Source organism: Diplotaxodon limnothrissa, linkage group LG7 (genome assembly GCF_057381915.1).
Source record: "Diplotaxodon limnothrissa isolate DT_005_m linkage group LG7, D_limnothrissa_male_GT1.1, whole genome shotgun sequence".
Classification (NCBI taxonomy): domain Eukaryota; kingdom Metazoa; phylum Chordata; class Actinopteri; order Cichliformes; family Cichlidae; genus Diplotaxodon; species Diplotaxodon limnothrissa.
Genome location: NC_140602.1, coordinates 59,604,619 through 59,625,161, shown reverse-complemented (window position 1 = coordinate 59,625,161; position 20,543 = coordinate 59,604,619). Strand labels below are relative to the sequence as shown.

The following is a 20,543-nucleotide window of genomic DNA, read 5'->3' as shown; positions in this document are numbered from 1 at the left end:
AACAGCAATGGAGTAGTATTTGGTTGTAAGAGTAAAACCCATAAGCCAACAATGTAAGTTTTAGCATAGTTTTTTTTTGATACTTATAATAAAAATATGAACACTACAATACCTTCCTTTCCTTTGCAGAGCACTGGCTTTTGAGATCCACACAGTCTTTAGCATGGACACATTGCTGAGAGTATCAAAAGACTTCTGCAACAGGCAACGTTTCAGTTAAATACTAACACCTTTATGAAATCCATAGAGTCATAATTTAAATCCAACTTTCTGAAGTGTTAGTGTACCTCTTTGACCTTTCCAGAATCAATGACGAAAACAACATCATTGATGGTGATGCTCGTCTCAGCTATGTTAGTAGAAAGAATCTGAAATGAAAAACTGACCAGTTACAATCTAGTTTCATAAGCACATTTCCTTCAAATATAATTTTGCGTTATATTAAATGAATAAAATACTCCTGAGCGATGGCACAAATCACTAGATTACGGCTTCTTTTGTGAAATGATGTTGAAACTTCCAAACTTCATAAAAGAAAGCAGACAATGCTGAATTAAATTAATGTCGGACATACCATTTTCCTTTAGGATACATTCTTCTGGGTAGGAGAATGAGGTTGTTTTTTTTTTATATATACACTTCACAGGTTGGTTGTTCCAAGTATCCTATTCTTCTTGTTCATTATTATAGGTCAAACATGTCTCGTGTTAGTTTTGGGGGTTTTGTACTACTGTGGAATAAAGTTCTAATCCAAACATTCAAATATGAACCAGATCTGAAGGCTGCACTGCACTGTATAAAGTTAGTATGAATACAGCCTATGCAATTAAACAGTCAACAAAATGGCTCAGTAATGGTAATAATCCCTAAATACCGTAATTGTCGGGCTATAAGCCGCTACTTTTTGCACAAGCTTTGAACCCTGCGGCTTTTAGTCAGGTGCGGCTTTTCTATGGATTCTCCATGATTTTTGTCATATCATAAGACGATTTGTTTTGTTTGTTCCGCTGTTGTACGCCACTACGTTGCCTGGCGGAAGGGCACTCCAGCAGTGGATTCTGACAGCGTGGAAAAGTGTGAAAACATCCATGATCACCAACGGATTTCGAAGTGCTGGACTGCTGCATGATGGAGAGGAGGACACCGCCACGGCCCTTCAGAGGGTGTTTGACTCTGACACTGACAACGAGGATTTGTTTGGTTTTGAAAGTGACAACGAATGAAAGAAGCTGAGAGTGGATGACGAAGCCACCCTGAACCTGTTCGTTCCGACACTGGAGAAGAGGACTTTGGTGGTTTTAGTGCGCAGGAAGATGGTGGTGAATGACTGACTTTTCTTCTTGTTGAAGCCGTGTCACTGCACCTGAGCCTAAAAGGTAGTCCGAATCTATTTTTCTGGTGTGCTGTAGGTTATTGTTATGTACTACATTTGTTACTCATTTATGAAGCACAGTACATGTTTCGTACTTGTAATTACCAGTACTTGTACATATACCTAAAAAGTTATGCAAATATGTACCCGTAACTTGTTTTTCAAAATATTAATAAAATATTAATGTCTCCAAACAGCCATCTCTTTCCTGACAATTCCCTTTGTGCATATTCTCTTACATATGATAAGTCAACATTGAAACACCTGCGGCTTTTAGTCAGGTGTGGCTAATGTATGTACAAAACAGGATTTTCCCCTGATTTTAGCTTGTGCGGCTAATATTCAGGTGCACTTTGTAGTCCGGGAAATACGGTAGTTCAGTTCTGCTAAACTATTTGAATTAACTCCAAATTAAGAATTTGGTCCAGACTTAATTTGGAGTTAATTCGCATACACATGCACGCATACACACACAATACACCATTATACATCATCTGAAACACCAGTGACTCACTATCTTCCTGACACCAGGAGGAGAGGTCTTTAAGGCTTTTTTCTGATCCTGAGTCTGCATGTCTGAATGTAGAGTAAACACATGGTACCTAAGAAACAACACACCTCTATCAGAAAGCATGCACTTTTCTGCAAGCTTTTGTCTTCTCAGCACAACTTAATAATGAAACAAGCTAAGCAATGAAAATTAAGGACATATTTGCATTACATTACATTACATAATTTCCTATCAGCAACTAAATTGACCATGTGGTTACATTCCCAAATGCTTACAGACTTTTAGAAAAAGGTGCTCCAACGTGACCTGATACATGCCCCAACTTTTCTGAAATGTTTTACTGGTATATCAAATATGTTATTATATAAAACAAAGACAAAAAAACTCATTTCAACTTTGGGCTTAACATAATACCAGAATCATTGGATTGTGTTTTTCTTGACATTTTGAACTGTATCCCAACAGAAACCATTTTACCTTTCACTTTGGCCAGAGAATCTCTTATCATCATGGAGAATGCGGTCCCTGAGTTCCACTATTTCATCATATCCAGGAAGAAAAATTAGGATGGCACCTAAAGACCAAAAAAAGGCTCACTTTCTAGCACAGCTGGTGATATCTGTTAGATATACTAAACTAAGTAAGGGCATTGTGAATTAGAAAAGATTAAGACACTGCTATAAATCACAGGTTCACACCAATCTGCATTTTATGTTGATATTCATGTGCTACCAGATTTCCCATTGCTTTCTATGCTGTTTCATGTTACAGCAGAGCCTGTTGTAACCAGACTTAAGAGTATTGCACTGGCTAGCACCCAAAAACTTTGGCAGCCATCCTTTCATTAAGACCCTTTTTGATGAGGTGTCAGTGAACAGTACATGAATTCAAGAGCTCCTTGAATTCAGCTCCTGTGTCAGGTCTTTGCTAAATGTTTTCCTATTTCTTAAGGACATCTCTTTCAGATTTTCAGATACTATTCATCTACTGCCGACAGTTTTGCTAGGCCTGCCACTTGTCTAGTTTCCTTAAGAACAGCCTGCACGCTAAGCAGAGATGTGCCATATTTTTGGCTAATAGCGCTTTGGAAATAACTTTGTTGATTCAAAAAAATGCTATTTTTGTGTCTTACATTTGACATTTTCCTCATATCAAGAAATGGAAACAAATCATGGCTGACAGTAACATAGCACCTAAGGATAGAATTTAAAATTGGTTCTTTGCCAAATTCTTGCAGTATGTGTTATGTGCCTTTTTATGATTAAATGGTTCACAGTTCAGTATTAAATGGCTTGACAAACAAAAAGCCTTCCTTTGAAAATCATCAGGTGCCATGAGTGAACTTAAAATCAATGTAAAAGCAGACAATGTCCACAGAAAAAAAGACCTTCAGAAAGTCTGGAGAATTATTGCTCAAAACCCCTTTAAAAGGACAAAATAGAGTCTGTCTCCCAAAGTAAATATATAAGGGGTGGCTTTATCGTCCTGATACTTACCATCACTGGTATTGGAGCAGATGTTGTGCAGCAGATTCATGATGAGCTCCAGGTCTACCCACTGATCATCAAAGCTATGATGGTACAGCCTGAGAAGTTCTTGGTCTTCTAAGCTCATCTCAGGGTCACACTGCACCAGAGCTGACTCATTGAGGTTGCTCACCTCTCCCAAAGGACTGCACAGTAACAAAAATATTCAGTTGCTTCACAAAGAATTCATAAACCTTAAAGTTTTTCACAAGACTCAAGTGTTGTAAACATAAATTACAATGAATAAAATTAACATCTGAACAACTAAAAAGCTTTTAATTTATGTATCTGGTATTTATTACATTTCAAAAAATTATAATCAGAAACTGACACTTCCCACACTTCATGATGCATGCTCAATCAGCCACGTAAGAAAATCCCAAAATGTTGATTCTGTTCATCTGGACATAGAGTTTTCAGTGGGAGAAACATTAAGTGACCCATCCAAGTGACTTACTCAGTCTCAGCTGACTGCAGGTTTCCCCTAACCTCATAAATAGTAAATTTGCATAATGACTGACACTAAATGGTAAATGGACTGATTCTTATATAATGCTTTTCTACTCTCCTGGAGTACTCAAAGCACTCTATACAACATACCACATTCACCCAATCACACCCAAGCACTGTTTCTATGCTTTGAAGTGCTAACTACAATTCACTACAATTCAGACACATTCCTGCTCTGATGGATTGGAGAGGAACTTGGGGTTAATATCTTGCCCAAGGATACTTCACATGCAGACTAGGGGGAGCCAGGGACTGAACCACAAACCTTACGATCAGTAGATGACCTGCTCTACCTCCTGAGCTACAGCCCCCCCCCCCCCCCACTGGCACCACTAACGAAAAATGGGCTGTGAGGTCAGTTTCTTTCATTAATACGCAAATTGTCATGACCATTTGCATATTACTGATCAAGAATCACGCTACGTCCAGATGAACAGAATCAACTTTTTGGAATTCCCACACTTCAATGGGGGAGTTTGAGTTTGTGTTGCCAGAGTGGGGACCACATCTGAGGAGGTAGAGATTTACCTGGAGTAGTGTCTATCTGTGTGTCTATTATTTTACTATTTCCATATCATTATATATTCAGTACCAGTGTGTGTTTTGAGTTATGAGTGCACTTATTGCAAAATGCAGTGATTTGATTGGTCAAATCTGTTTATTCCGATCCAAAAACTAGAAATAAATAAACAGGACAATGACCCCAAACACACATCAAAAGTGGTAAAGGAATGGCTAAATCAGGCTAGAATAAGGGTTTTAGAATGGCCTTCCCAAAGTCCTGACTTAAACCCCATTGAAAACATGTGGACAATGCTGAAGAACCAAGTCCATGTCAGAAAGCCATCAAATTTAACTGAACTGCACCAATTCTGTCAAAAGGAGTGGTCAAAGTTTCAATCAGAAGCTTGCCAGAAGCTTGTGGATGGCTACCAAAAGCGGCTAATTGAAGTGAAAATGGCTAAGGGACATGTAACCAAATATTAGCACTGCTGTATGTATATTTTTGACCCAGCAGATGTGATCACTTTTTTTTTCTGTTAACCCATAATATAGTCATAAAAGAACCAAATTTCATGAATTTCTTTTGTGACAAAGAAGTATCTGTTCCATGTACTCTATCAGAGGAAAATCAGAGTTGTAGAAATAAGGCTGTGTGATGAGCCCTTTCCTCTACTCCCTCTTCACCCACGACTGCAGACCTGCTGATTGTTCCAACACCATCATTAAGTTTGCAGATGACACCACAGTGATTGGCCTCATCAGTGACAACGATGAGGCCGCCTACAGGGAGGAGGTGGATCGTCTGGCTGAGTGGTGCGACAGAAACAACCTGCTGCTTAACACCGAGAAGACTAAGGAGCTCATCGTGGACTACAGGAGGAATGCTGACCCACATCGACCCATCCACATTAAGGGGACGGCTGTGGAGTGTGTGACCAGCTTCAAGTTCCTGGGAGTCCACATCTCCGAAGCGCTCATCTGGACGACCAACTGCTCCAAGCTGGTCAAGAAGGCTCACCAGCGCCTCTTCTTCTTGAGGACTGAGGAAGAGCCACCTGTCCTCCGACATCCTAGTGAACTTCTATCGCTGCACCATCGAGAGCATCCTGACCAACTGTATAACAGTCTGGTGCGGGAACTGCTCTGCCTCGGACCGGAAGGCGTTGCAGAGGGTCGTGAAAACTGCCCAGCGCATCGCCGGAGCACCACTTCCTGCCATAAAAGACATCTACAGGAAGCGGTGTCTGAAAAGGGCTGGGAAAATCATCAAAGACCCCAGTCACCCATCACATGGACTCTTCACCCTCCTGCCCTCTGGGAGGTGCTACAGGAGCCTCCGGACTAAGACCACCAGGTACCGGAACAGCTTCTTCCCCACAGCTGTCAGACTCCTGAACTCTGCCTCCTGACATCTGACCCACGTTAAACTCATGGACTGAACATACACACACCCACAACCACCTACACACACACACACACACACACACACACACACACACACACACACACACAATGGACAACTGTACCCTCAAACACACAATAATAAAATGGACTGAACCACCACTCACAACCACTAGCACTTTATATAGGCTCTGTAGAAATTATCCACATATCTTGCTTATCTTAACTGCACTACTGTATAGCTCTGTGTAAATAATCATTCTGTACATACGATAATTTTTAATCCTACAACTGTTTATAACTTGCATAGTTCCCATTTCTGTATAACTGTATATCTCAGATTTCTGTATAGTTTTTTATTTCATATTTATATCCTGTTCATAGCCTGTACATAGCTTGTACTCACTACAGCCTGTACATACTTATAGTTATAGAATATTCATAACATACTTCATACCGTGTACATTATAACACACCATAATAGACCCATTTCTGTAATATACTTGCATATCTATATTATTGCTAATATATATTGTAATATATCTATATCATGGCTAAAGAAACTGCATTTCGTTGCCCTGTACCTGTGCAATGACAATAAAGTTGAATTCTATTCTATTCTAAATAACGGGAAACTCAAGAGAGCCGTAATATTTTGTTCTTTACAAGTGTATGTAAACTTTTGACCATAACTGTACATAGCTATGACCAACAGATGCCATATGTAAAAGGGAAAAACTCATTTAGAATTACAACTATAAGACATTAACACGTGTACATGTCTGAATACTTTCCAAAGGACAACATTTCAAAAAACACTCACATGGATGATTTCAATAGATCCACAGTATCAGTCTGCTGGAAGTGCTCGGCAAAGTCTAAGGCAGTCCTGAAAACAGAATAATAAAAAACAGAGTCACGTGTATGAAATTTTGCAGTTTATGCAACTACATTTTTGATTATTTTATTTATTTTGATTTCTTTCTTTCTTTATTTTTATTTTTATTTTACAGGAAGACTGTAGTAAACTGTAGTTACTGTTAAAGATTACATTACTTAATAACTACTACTACATGCTTTAATAAATTATAAGATATGCCTTGTCTATTTCTATGGATGATGAAAGAAAACCAAACAACAGGGCTGTGAATCACAGACTGGTCACTGTCGATTAATAAACCGGATTGTGACTGTGTTTTCTTACCATCCATTGGATGCCTTGATGGTAATGTCAGCACCCAGACTGAGGAGTTGCTCCAGCTGTGTAATAAATCCTCGACCTGCTGCTGCCATCAGTGGTGTGGTCCCTGTTTCACTGTGCATGTAGTCCACTACATAAAAAGATTTGGGAAATCAATCCAAATCAAACTGAACTGGAATATCATGTAATGTAAATAAAACTATTTCTCATCATTATTTTTTTTTGTAGTTTTATGATAGTATCTCCAGCTTTACATCAACTTAACACTGTTAGTGTTAAATGTTATTTTGTTAACAACGACACTTAAGATAACCCATCAGATTCATACCATTAACACTTTCACTGAGGATCAGATTGAAGAGCTGAATGAAAGAATCTTGGTCCTCATTTAGGAAAATGCTAGAAATGCATGAGTCCATCTCCCTCCTCAGCCATGGTTCCATCTGTTCAGTGTCCTTCTCATTCTGTAACAAAACAATATAAAGCATAACTTGTCTGGATAAAACAATTTGCTGACATATAAACAGACGTCTGTTTATATGTTGCCAAAAATCAAAGTTTGTGTTTTTGTGTTTACACCCATTTCCATTATCTGGTTCAAGGGTGTCAAGATTTCTATATGACAAAATGTAACCATAAAACGCTTCATAATTCTTCAAATTGCTATGGAAATAAGTATAAAGGCATCCAAACTGTAACTTGCTCTATAGAATTAACTCATGCTCCACCTCTGCTAAGAAACGGGCACGTATTAGATTCATTCAGGATAATAAACATCTTAATATCATTTTAAAAGAAAGTCCACGGAACACAAGCCTGTGTGCTCTTGTTTACTGGTACAAATGTCAAGTCTCTCCACATGCTTTTCCAAGTCACATCTGCGTCCAATCACTAAACCTGCAGCCTCTCATTCAGCCACCGCTCTGCAGCTTCATCTCCTAGGCTCTCCTGCTCAGGCCTGACACCCGATTGGCTGCTGTGCTCTGGATTTTTATTGGCTTGGATTAGTTCTCCACACTCTGGACTCTCAGTTCAGTTCAGCACTGCTCCTCAGAACAGCCGGCAACCACCCACTTTCCCTATGGGTTTGGTCACATACTCCCTCACTCTGATCTGCTCAGTTCCAACTCAAAATATCATCCTCAACACAGCAGTAATTATTCATCTTTATAAGCTCATTTTAGGTAGAGTCATAAAGTATGAGATGATGGGATTTTATTTAACAGTTTTACAAATGTCAAAATGCACTCTTGGCGGTCAGTATTATTTAAAAGCTACTTTCTCATAGTAGCAAACCAAAGTGCGAGCAATGTGAATATAGAACTATAATATTGTTCTGATGTGTGTCTATACCAGGGGTCGGCAACAATAAAAGGCAGCAGGGCTGCCAGAGTCCAGAGTTAAAAGAATATCATTAAAAATCCTTCAAAGTGCTGTGTCAGTGATATGTAGTGATTTAAAACCAGATTGAAATTTTTCAGAGATCTTGTTAAAATCAAGGTGGGCCTGCAACTGTAAGTAGACCACTTTCTCCAAAACTTTAGAGAGAAAAGGAAGCTTTGAGATTGGCCTGTAATTGGACAGAAAAGTTGGGTCCAGGTTACGTTTTTTAAGAAGAGGCTGAACTATAGCTTGTTTAAAGCATGATGGGACATACATGCTTAACATAACATAATATAATTTACAAAACACCTAAACCCTATATTTAACTGAAAACAACATCTAATGTTAGAACCTGCCAATATTAATTTAATACAATCTTTCTTGAATATATGCTCATTATAAATTTATTGTAACACTTTTCAAAACTGTCGAATCAGTGAAATGCATGAAACTTCTACACAACGCAAGGCTCGCAAAATTTCAAAATCTCTGGTAGCCCTTTGAGTCGGCACAATTCAGTTTTTGGTAGCCCAAAATAAATTTAAGTAGCCCGAATAAAAAAGAGAGCATTTTTATTTATGTTTTTGTTTCCGTGGGCAATAATGCATTTCTTGCATTTCTCATGGGTTCTGATGGGGTCTTTCTTAAAATGACTGGTCCCAGTAACAAAGGCACTTGTTGACTCACAAATCGAATGAAACTCACAACACACCTGGGAGAACATCATGTTATTTAGCTCGTCATATTCCAGCTACAGAAATTCTTTTGTCCATGAAACCAAAAAAGCTGCGCTTTTTTTTTTTTTTTGCCTCATTGTCTGATTTGTCATAACTTTTCCGTTTTGTGATCGGCTTTTCTTTGGCTGTCCCTTCTTCACCCTGACCTGTCTTATTTGGCTGAGCAGAACTAAAATACCGGCTTAAATCTTGCTGCTTTTACACACGTACTTACATAACGGTCAGCGATTCTCTGCGCGATCAACTTCTCACATGTTTAAGCTTGCTGCGAGAGATTTCACTTGTCATGTTTGAATAGTAAGCTAATGAGTGATAAGACTATGTCAGAGGAATTGGTGCGCAATTAATCGTCACTCACCAATCAGTGCTGCTGCTCTCTACACACCGTTCACGCGATCGCAAAGTGACAGTGAAAGCAAAAAACAAGCGCAAATTCAAACGCGATTTCAATATGTCACATATTGACAGTGGCTCATCAATGCCAATGACATAATTACCCAGCTACATTTTCGAAAGAATGCAAAAGCATTGACATATATTTTTCCTTCCTATGATAGCCCGACGGGCAGGGCAGAGATAGATTTTGGTAGCCCGACTGGAAAAATTGCTAGCCCTGGGACGTTGTGCTAGCAATTTTGCGAGCCCTGCAACGAACATTGGCTTTCAGTCCATCTGTGTCTTTTGTTAATGCACTAGAATTACAATAGTTTAAGATGCTGTTAGAAAACTTCAAGAAGTAAGCAGAAATCAAAACAAAAGTCAACTTCAGATATCAGTCTAAATGGTCAGTAAAGGGCTCCAACATTGGCATGGGTAATTGAAAACATCTGAAAACATTAGACACCCCTGTCTAACAGCCCTATCCCTCTCCTTAGTTTGTACATGTAACCTTTCTTTGCAGAAAACACAAAAATAATATTTTTTATTATTCTAGGTGTAACAGAGAACATGGTGTATTTTGGTGGTGGTGGTGGTTTACCTGCTTAAAGCCGCTAGTCCCACAGTCACTGTCAGGGAGGAAGCCTGTGGCATGGGTGCTCTGTTTCTGCCCAACAGAACTGGTCTGTACTGCTTGACACCACTCTGTTAAATATTTCTGTTCTCTGTCCTCTGAGAACCAGAATGTGTGATACACAAAAGAGATTAAGACAAGACCAAACAAACGCTGTGTATATGTGTGTGTGTGTGTGTGTGTGTGTGTGTGTGTGTGTGTGTGTGTGTGCGTGCGCAGTCATACTTTTTTCTGTCTCTTCCTTGTATTTCCTCATGTCCTTTCTGGTGAAACCTGTCAGCCTCAGAATATCCTCTAGAAAGAACTCCTTCACCTCAAAGTGTCTTCCTTTGACTACAGGAAAAAAAGGAACATTTTTGAACCCCTCAAGTTATATCAAATAAAATGAAAACATGACTTTTCAACACATATAGACAATCCACAAACCTTGGAGAAGCACACTCATTTTTTTATTTCCCAAACATATGAACTTATTTTTGAATATGGAAATGAACTGTTCCTGAAGGGAATCCATGAAAGCATGTCCATTTATCTTATCTGTATTAAAAAATAAATGCCTTAATGTGATCTGTAGCTGCTGTACAGATTTATGTTCAACATCGACATGAATAAATTTCCTTCCATGTAACTTTGCTCAAATTACAAATGAATATAATTTGAAATTAATTTTGCATTTTAATTTCATCTGGATTGATTTAAATCCACTGTTGACTGTAGAGCTGCAAAATTACAAAAGAAGTATCATTATTTAAATAATTATGGACTATATTTTGGGCAATGGCTACTGTTAATCTAGAAGCTTTTGTCATGTGTTTCTTTGTTTATATAACGAAAATATTTATACTATATCAAGTATATATAACTGTTGCTCCATTGGTGAAAATAGTAGTCATTTCATTATTTGTAAGTGTTTCAGGACCTTGCTCTAAACCGCAATCTTTAATCTATTATCTCAGTTGTTCAGCTGTGACTCAGACTATGCAACCTTGTTTCCACTAGTACAAAAAAAAGAAAGGAGCTGTCATAATGAGCAAGCTTGCTATACTTATGACTTTAGATCATTATTATGACTTCTCATAATTACAAGATTTTTTTTTTTTTTTACTACACAGGGTTATTTTTTTAACCTCTACTTGTCGCCATTATCCCAGATTTTGCTCTTATTGTAAAGCATTTCCTCTCATTGTAGTAAAAACAAAGGTAACTAATAAAGTAAGCAAAGTGCTAAAGCATCACCAGCTGGTATTAATTTTGATTTCACTAACACTTTGTAGACAGGTTTGTAGACTTACGGTGAATAACTGGGCAGGAGCCAAAGTATTGACGGAACAGGTCTATATCCAGAGCTGCACTAGACAGGATCAGTTTTATTGTGGGAATCTTCTGAAGCACATCCCGCATCTTCGTGAGGAGGAAGTCAGTCAGACCATCACGCTCATGCACCTCATCCTGTTGAGAGTCAGTTTTATTTTCTTTTAACTATCTCCATTGGTTTAATGTTGCTTTCTGTGACATGTTGTACTACATCTTGCCTACTATGTGAGAAGAGGTAACTTCTTGAAAAAGCAAAGAAGGCAGCAAAAACACTACATTCCACTAGGACAGTTTTCATTTATTTACTATTTATTTTATATACCAGAAACATAACCAAGTATAGCCAAAAATCTAAATCAATTGGACTGCAACTGTCAGCACCAACTTGGATGCCGCTGCTTGGCCATGGAAACCCATTCCATGAACCTCTCTATGTCCTATTCTTGAGCTAATCTGAAGGTTATGTGGAATTTGGAGGTCTGTAGCTATGGACTCTGCAATAGAACCTCACTAGTAGGGATGGGTATCGTTTAGGTTTTATCCGATACCAATACCAAACCAGTACTTCTGAAACGGTGCCAGTGCTTAAACGGTGCTCGAACCAGTGCTTAAAGAATGGAGAACACACAATTTGTCCAAAAACCTCTTATGTTCAGCTGTTTTTTTGTGAAAAGATAACAATGTTAGCCTTTTCTGCAGCTATAGGGCATATATGGTATCACTCTTGGCTGGAAGCAGTGCTTAATAATTTGAAGAAAAAAAAAAAAAAAAAAACTTTGTCCAAAAACCTCTCATGTTTAGCTGTTTCCCACTTTTTCTTTTGTCATTTTAGCCTTTTTGGCCAGGGTGAAGGGAGTATCTGCCATCAAACAAGAAGACAGCCGCATGTAACTACGACTGTGTTTGCTAGTTCACCTTACATGCATTAATGTAATAACGTGATTAGCCTACTCAACGTAAATTACACACGAACAACATTAAGCTACTCCCTCAGAGAAGAACGGCTGCTGCTGCCGTCATCATCCATCATCATTTCTGCTACACTGGCAGGGCTAGGGGCCAGGACTCTACTCCTCGGGTTCTTGGGGGATGTTGCTAACTCCGCGTCCGATAACAGGCACCACACCCGCAGTAGATGTGCTCGGTGTGTGGTTCGCAGCAAGCTATCAAATACGGCGCATTTCTCAGCTTTTAACAAAATGCACAGAAATAAAGCACCGAAATGTGCGCTGCTTTTTGGTCTGGTTACTACAGTTTATGTCAGAACCAGTGCCTTAATAGCACTGGATACCGGTACCCATCCCTACTCACTAGGTACACTGCTCAGTGATTTTACATGGCATCCTAAACTCCTAATTGCTTTCACTTTGTTTTAATATCACTAACAGTTTAATAGATGGCTTCCTATCACGGTATTATGCTATTATCACTGAGCTCCTGAGAGAGACCCATTCTTTCACACATTTGGAGAAGCAGTCTGCGTGCCTAGGTGCTTGATGTTACCTTGATTTACACAAGTGGCCCTGGAAGTGATTGGAAAAGCTGACCTCGATTATTTGTATGAGTGAATAATGTGTGAATACTTTAGGCAATATAATGTAGATGAAAATTTTTTTAAGACTATATGCTGTCTGCTTGTATAATCCTCATACCCACCACAATGACGTGTGTGACAGTTGTCAGGCTTGCATCTCCAGTCATCAGTGTTCTGAGGAGTACTCCACTGGTGCAAAAAGTCAGCAATGTCTTGGGAGATACCCTGAGAAATGCAAAGTATTCATATTTATAATTCCATTTTAAGAAACATGTAACTTCCAAACATAAATCACTCTTCAAAAAGTGCGAAGCATGTATTTTAAAATGAATTTCGTATTTAAAAAGCTCAGGTTTTTCATTGGCTCTGTCATGCTTCTGACATCACTTACATGTCAGTACTGTCAATGCTTCAGCTGAAAGTTCACACTTGTAAAACAAGCTGAGAGGACCTCAATGCAGGCGACTGCAATATCAGGATGAAAATGTTTGCTATTAGACTTGCATTGAAGCCAGATTGATTTTATAATTATTTGGGAATAAAAACACTGTTAATTTGAGATCTTTAAAAGGCAAAAGAATGAGATCACGGATCCCCTAGTGACAGGATGAGGAGTTCAGTCAATCAGCTTAGAGTAGGGCTGTGTTCATAACATTGACATTGTTGGCATTGTCCATTAAACAGTTCAAATTTAACGTAATATCTGAGTGTTTCTTAGTTTTAGACTGTTCAGTCAAATTTTCTTTTTTGCTAGTTTAGTCAACTGAGAAATTAATCGCTAGGAGCTTCCTTACAGCAAACACTCTCAAGCAGACAGGAAAGGAATTGCGATAAAACGAAAACTCTATTTTATAAACACTGGCTGATTACAACATGTTAGAAATCTCTCAGTGTGCACCATTAAGCTCATCTCGTCTATTCCGCACTGAAACAAACAAACCTGAGTTACTATGGTTTTTGTGTTTCAGTGTGGTGCCAGGCCATTTACTGTAAATTAAGCTAATTTTAACACCAGTAAGCATGACTTATTTTGTGTCAGTAGCTAACTGGAGTGTGCATTGATTTACAATGACAGGGGAAGATATCAGAAGACGTGCGTAACTGGCACAACAGGATGTCTCAACACTATGAGCACAATGCTCAAACTTTCCAAGAGCCAAGCCTCACTATTCCACAACAACACAGGGATGAGGAGGACAACCCTAATGCAAGGGTTTTCAAAAGCAGAATGAAAGGCAGAGCCTTTAGCTATAAGGCCCATTTACTATGGAATCAGCTCCCAGATTAGATTTGGGAGAGAGAAACTTTATCTAATTTTAAGATTAGGCTTAACATTTTCTTTTTTGATAAAGGTTATAGTTATGGCTGCCATAGTGTTAGGCTGCTGGAAGGCTTCCCATGATGCACTGAGCGTTTCTTCTTCGCTCATCTTTTTTTTTTTTTTTTTTTTTTAAACTATCTGTGTGTTTATACACCACTACTGTATTTAATCACTAGCATTATACTCTGGCTCTTTCTCTTATCGTTTGCCTTTTCTCCTGTCTTTCTCTGTTCTCTTCCCATTCCCCTCACCATCACAGCAAATGGCTGCTCCTCCCTGAGCCTGGTTCTGTCACAGAGTGCTTTTTTCTATGGGATTATCTAATTGTTGGATGTTCTTTCTAACATTGTAGGATCTTTACCTTACAATATAAAGTGCCTTGAGGTGACTGCTGTTGTGAACTGGCCCTATATAAATAAAATTAAATTCAACTATACTGTTGCTTTATATCCACAGTACATTATTTACAAAGGGACAGGTCTGCTTTTATATTTCGGTTTTGCCTCTAATGGTTTTTTTGGATATGAATTTTTTTTTAGGTTTAACTCTGATTATTTTATCAGTTTAAAAATTATTTACAGTTGCATGTGTACTGTGAACATGTTACAAGTCCTTTGCTTAACTGAAACCTAAATATAATTTGGTCATTTTTCGCTTTGGTCTTATCTACCTGCTCTCAAGTCTGATGTGATAGCCGACAGTCTGGCCCACACCTTCCCCCCTCTCAGCTGCCACTCTATCAGCCACAGCAATGGCAGCCAGGCGTCTGGGCTGAGTGCAGAAGATCCTGCAGGACTCTCCTTTCTTGCTGCAGTCATCCAGAAGGAACTGTGGGATCTGGATAAAATATATCAATATGTATAACCACATTGAAAATGGAAAACCCCAACACAGTAAATTTTAAGATCTATTTTTCCCAGACACAATATATAATTATGACTTTATTTTTTTTAAAACATGCATTAAATATTTTATCAACTATACTTTTGAAAAGAAACCCATTCTAAAAAGATATTCTTTGGATATTTTTAACATATTATAATATTAACATAACATATAGGTACAGGTTGAGTATCTAAATATTTTACTTGTTATAAGCAGAGGTACCGGAGGTAAGGTTACCAAGTAACCTCCACATCCTAAGAGCAATTACAGCCAGAGGCTACTGGTGCGTTGTCTACGTTTTCAGTGTGTATCTTAGGATAAACATCTTAATAAATAAAAAAATGTAGAAAGCAAACATGACTAAGATGTCAGAACCGAGTGTTGGAATATCTATTTGTCCACAGACACACCTGTGTTGTTTTTCCAGAGCCAGTCTCTCCCAACACGAGCACGACCCTGTTTTTTTTGATAATTTGGATGATCTCCTCCTGGTGTTCATGCACAGGCAGGGAGCATCGAAAACTGTCCAGCTCTGATGGACTTCTCCTCCGAGGAACCATAGGAATCCCATTGTTTAAACGTCCGCTCGCTCGGTTCTTGTCATAACTGTTGTCTGAAAGAACACAACAAAGACAGGCTAAGAAGAATGCAGCTGCTGACTGAGCTATATCCAAAGACGAAAGGTGTCAAAAGATATTTCTGTTTCACTTTGTGTGTGTGTTTGTTATTATTTTACAATTACTGTTACAGAAGCACAATATGGGAGATTTGGTCCACATCAAAAAGCGTTTCAAACCCATATGACTAGTGCCGTCAGGCTTGGAAACACACACACACAAAAAAAAAAAGACAGCTGAAAGTGTGCACAGTCTTTAAAGCAATTTGGGTCTTTATTTTGAAATGTCCAAACTGGAATAATAAGCAAAGTTGACTTTATTTCTGTCTGTGACTTTGTACCTTTATATTTTAAGACATAAAGTTATAGCCAATGTATATCTACCAATGTTCTCCCCGTGCAGCCCAGTAAGCTAAGAGTCAACATTTTGCTTTAACATCAGTTTGGTCCTTTTTTTGTTGTTTTCTCTCCAGTTCATAGAGAATATTAGCAGTCATCAGTAAAACACAGCTGTATTTTATGCACACACAATGACAGTCACCAGGTTCTGCAGGCACAGATATGCCACTTTTTTCATTGGGTTGTATATCTATTCGTTCCTTCTTGCTGACGGGAAACCTCTGTAGCAGACTGCGGATGAAATAGAAGGTATTCTGGGAGAGTGTCATGGGTATGGTTGGCTGAGGATTATCAGTTTCATTCTTCTTCCTGATGGTGACAAAGCGATTTGGTCCCTTTCTGAAAGACAAGGAAAACGTTCTCCATTACCATACTTATTAAAACTTGTTTTGGTCTATTGCTCTGGGGGTTTCTGTAATTGTAAGTTAGGCTTGACAGCTCCTCAGTCCCAGTCTAGCTTGTGGGGATGTGTGGTTGGTCTTCAGTGAAGAAGTGATGTATTTGAAACCCCTGTTGTTAGGTTCACTAATGACCTTCCCTTTGCGTGTAGCAGTAAAGTGAGGCATAAGTGATAAAAGAGGATTTTGAAGGAACTGGAAAGAGAGCTGTTAAGGACAGAAATGACATAAAAAGCATAATTTAATAAATGTGTGCCAGGAACTGGTCATGCTGCAAAAACTGAATTGCAGTATTGTGAAAAACAAGACACTGTTCCTTGTATTAAGTGGGACTCACAGACAGAAACGTCTTGTATTTCTTGTTACACTGCTGTCAAGTTTTTGGGTTTTTTTGTGAATTCAACATTGGTTATTCAATATAATTAAATTTCTTCTTTTAATTACCCACCAGTTTACCAGCTGACAGTAAGATCTGACAAGTCTGACGAGAGGTATGGTGGTGATATGTCTAACTTAGTTGCACATACCTGTTTAGTTACCTCTAATGAATGTGGCTTAATTAATTTTAGATAAAATGTATAATCTTTAAATGCTAGCGTCTCAATCACCTCAGAGAATTTTATAGTTCCTGAAATAATCTAGAATAATTAACATTTATTAAAATTTAACCAATACTACTTTACTAGTCTTGCAGTAAATCACATAAAAATGTTTCAAGGATTAATTGAAATCTTTGATGAAATGTTCTTTTTAAATATTCAAACCCTGTTCATATCACATTGTGATTATACTTAAACACAAATTTGCAAATTGATTATAATTCAGTGTCTCTACAAATGCAAAATCTACAAGGTGTGATCAAAAGCTATTTACTGATATAATTACAATGGACTATGTCTGTACTCCTGTAATTGGAATTAAATTAGATAACTTTAATTAATCCTTGTGTAAGTGCTGAATAGGAAGCAGAGCAGTTATTCAAGCATGCATAGTTGTTTCTGAAAAGAAGGCTTTTGTCAACTTTTGGCATCTCTGAGGTAAATTGACCTCAGAGATGCCAAGTGCAAAGTTGCAGGAGAAAACACAAACAGCACAATTTGTAATGACCACTGGCATCTATGTGTAACGCGGTTAAAGGACCAGGGCGCCTGACTGCAGCCTCATAGACAATGAGCTATCAGAATAAGATTCGACTATGGAGCCTGAGGGTGTGAATAAAACACAGGAAACAAAAGTAGAGCTCAAATATATATATATATTATGTTTGTTATGAGAAGTGTATAGACGGATGTACAAAAGAAATAAAAACATATGCATATATATCACAAACAAAAATAATGTTGACAATACAAAACAGCTTAGTAGGTTCCAAAAGGAGGTGGGATGAGGTGTAGTCCAGTATGTGATTTAGTTTAGTTCCATGGACCTGTGATAGGTCATGTGTCAACAATTTGTGATTCAGTCCATAGGTTCACAATTCCTACCGCAACGTAGCGGTGGTCGGGTGGCTCGCCATCTCGCGCTGATCAGGGCTGATCGCGGGAGAACAAAAAAAAACCTGACCGTTGAGTCGAGTGTGAGGTAGTGTAAAGATGAATGAATCGGCCGGGTTATTGCACGCTGTCAACTGGCCTGTAGTGCAAAATTTGTCGTGATCTGACAAGTACACCAACCACAGGGACAACAGCAGCCAGAGGAGCAGGGACATGCAGCTGATTGACCCGGAACTTATACAGGATTCATTCCCGCCACAATAAAGGGACTGGCGGAAGTGGGGTCAGAGGTTACCGTGGTTACATATGTATTCACCCTAACACTAATAATTCCTAAGTATTATATTTCTTTTTATTAAGGAAGTCCAGATCAGCAATAAGGTATGGCTATAGACATTATATGCAATTGCAAAGTCACCATTAAAATCACTTAAATCAAAACTACAAACCAACTTTACTGCAGATTAATGCTCTGTCTCCCTTTTAAGAAAGAGGGTACATTCATTTTTAAATTACTCAGCTCATTTTCAGTGCTAATTACTTACATTTAGCACAAGGTGTAATGACTGAGATACTGATGAGCAACAATCCTGGAGGAAGAACTTACCCTTTGCTCTTAGAAATGTAACCCAGAGACTGGGCCATTCGATGAATGAAAGCCCTCTCTGTACTGGTCAAGGAGGAAGGAAATTCCGTCTCTGTTTAGTCAGGGAAAGAAAAATAATAAATAGTAGCAAATTATTGAGTGACAACCATAATTATTTTCTGCTCATTCTGGGAGATGTAATGAATATGACACTGGCAAAATGATGTCAGATACTATAAGAATGAATGTTTTTCATTTTCTTATATAGACCAATAAAAACAGCTTATACCTTTCTGGTCACTGTACTGAAACCTCTCAAAAGCCAAGGTCACTGCTATCTTGACTTCTTCATCAATATGAATTTCTTTAAAGTTGCTGACACTGGAACCATGTTGTGGTGCATTATGATTCATGGATGGTTTTTGTGTAGCTGCACCAATTTTTGACATATTGCACTGCAAGAAAACAACAGAAAAAGTGTTGTGAAAACATACATGCATGCATCATTTCCTGCAGCCTATTTGTTGTTAACCTCTAAACAAACCAACATAAAAAGAGAATCTATAGACTTGCATATCTCCTGAATGTTATTTTTTCCCCCCCTGAGACTGTGACTCTGTTCAGCATCCCCACAACCACTGGCATGACAACAGCTGAAGCTAAGTAAGCAAGAAACTTCAGACAATCTTGCCTAATTCAATGGTAGAGGAATGTCTGAATGCACTAGTGATGCTCTAGCTAAAAAGAACTTTTAAAAATCAAATATTGTAGTTAATTTTTTTAATGCGTGATTCAAAATGTTCTACTGTCTTTTAAGCCACTTAAATCAATCAATGTCAACTCACCACTATGTTATTGATTCATTTGTTTATTGTATTTCCATCTAGCTGTGTGAGGTGGTATTGCTATTGGGTGCTTCAAAAAGGAAAGATATCAGAAAAGATAAGGTGTTAAGTACATTAAGCTAGCTGTTAATTTACTAACAAATACAAAACATGACTAAAATGAATGAAATAAAAATCAATAGAGTCCGAAGTTTCATATATATGCATTTATGTGACATAAATCGCAAGCACACGTTTTTCCCACGAGTCCACAGGTCAGCCACATCTTGCTCCCTCTGTGAGCTGTATAATACCTGTTACTGATTTATGAAACACACCCATGTTAACTGGTGATCGTCACAGCTTTACAAAGTCAGGTGCCTGCTCAACATAATGCACCATCATACTATTATTTTGTTCAAAATAAAGACACGATTCATTTTCATCGGTTCAGTTATGCTGCTGGATTTCTTAAGTTTATGCGCGCGCTGTTGTGAGTATCAGTATCAGAAAAAAGTCAAATGGCAATATAACCAACAGATGATTTTTGTGGTGAGTGGAACTGCAGTACGATTGTATTGGACCTTATGGAAATCGTTCATCCTGATCTGTACTTTGGCGTAGATGAACCTTCAAACTTTAACCAGACACATGATCCCTTGTGCTTCCCGAGTGGCGCCAGCCCTACCTAGTTATGGTTTGGTCTGTTTCAGCCACTCACAGTCATAGAATGCTTCGAGACTCTTCTTTGGAGATACATGTCGTTTTCGAACAATTTTCTTTCCCGCCAATTACAAAACCGTAAAGGTAGCATCCACAACTAATGAGTTTAAACATTTTCAATCATAACCGAGAGAACTACAGAACTACAGTTCTCGGCATAGGGTAGTGCTTGTGGATCACAGTGTTGGTAGGCTAAGATTATACCTGTTTTGACCAGAAGTTGGAATACATTTTAGACGACTTTTACTCTTGCTTTCTACTTATATCATAGCTGCGACTTGAAACCTTTGGAC

General features: G+C 38.4%; 1 protein-coding gene across 1 annotated transcript in view; it reads right to left on the bottom strand.

Annotated features, from left to right (window-relative positions):
• Nucleotides 1-20,543, bottom strand: part of ythdc2 (YTH domain containing 2) — a 40,255-nt gene that overhangs the window by 19,169 nt on the left and 543 nt on the right. The window contains exons 2-18 of the mRNA XM_085360070.1: nucleotides 18,993-19,158; nucleotides 18,725-18,815; nucleotides 16,369-16,565; nucleotides 15,622-15,824; nucleotides 14,997-15,163; nucleotides 13,128-13,230; nucleotides 11,450-11,606; nucleotides 10,383-10,490; nucleotides 10,125-10,255; nucleotides 7,354-7,489; nucleotides 7,029-7,155; nucleotides 6,648-6,713; nucleotides 3,380-3,555; nucleotides 2,361-2,457; nucleotides 1,887-1,974; nucleotides 288-368; nucleotides 113-195 (exon numbers count right to left, since the gene is read on the bottom strand). Of these exons, the coding sequence (XP_085216196.1) occupies nucleotides 113-195; nucleotides 288-368; nucleotides 1,887-1,974; nucleotides 2,361-2,457; nucleotides 3,380-3,555; nucleotides 6,648-6,713; nucleotides 7,029-7,155; nucleotides 7,354-7,489; nucleotides 10,125-10,255; nucleotides 10,383-10,490; nucleotides 11,450-11,606; nucleotides 13,128-13,230; nucleotides 14,997-15,163; nucleotides 15,622-15,824; nucleotides 16,369-16,565; nucleotides 18,725-18,815; nucleotides 18,993-19,152 (2,171 nt within the window). The 5' untranslated portion in view covers nucleotides 19,153-19,158. The remainder of the gene's footprint in view (nucleotides 1-112; nucleotides 196-287; nucleotides 369-1,886; nucleotides 1,975-2,360; nucleotides 2,458-3,379; nucleotides 3,556-6,647; nucleotides 6,714-7,028; nucleotides 7,156-7,353; nucleotides 7,490-10,124; nucleotides 10,256-10,382; nucleotides 10,491-11,449; nucleotides 11,607-13,127; nucleotides 13,231-14,996; nucleotides 15,164-15,621; nucleotides 15,825-16,368; nucleotides 16,566-18,724; nucleotides 18,816-18,992; nucleotides 19,159-20,543) is intronic.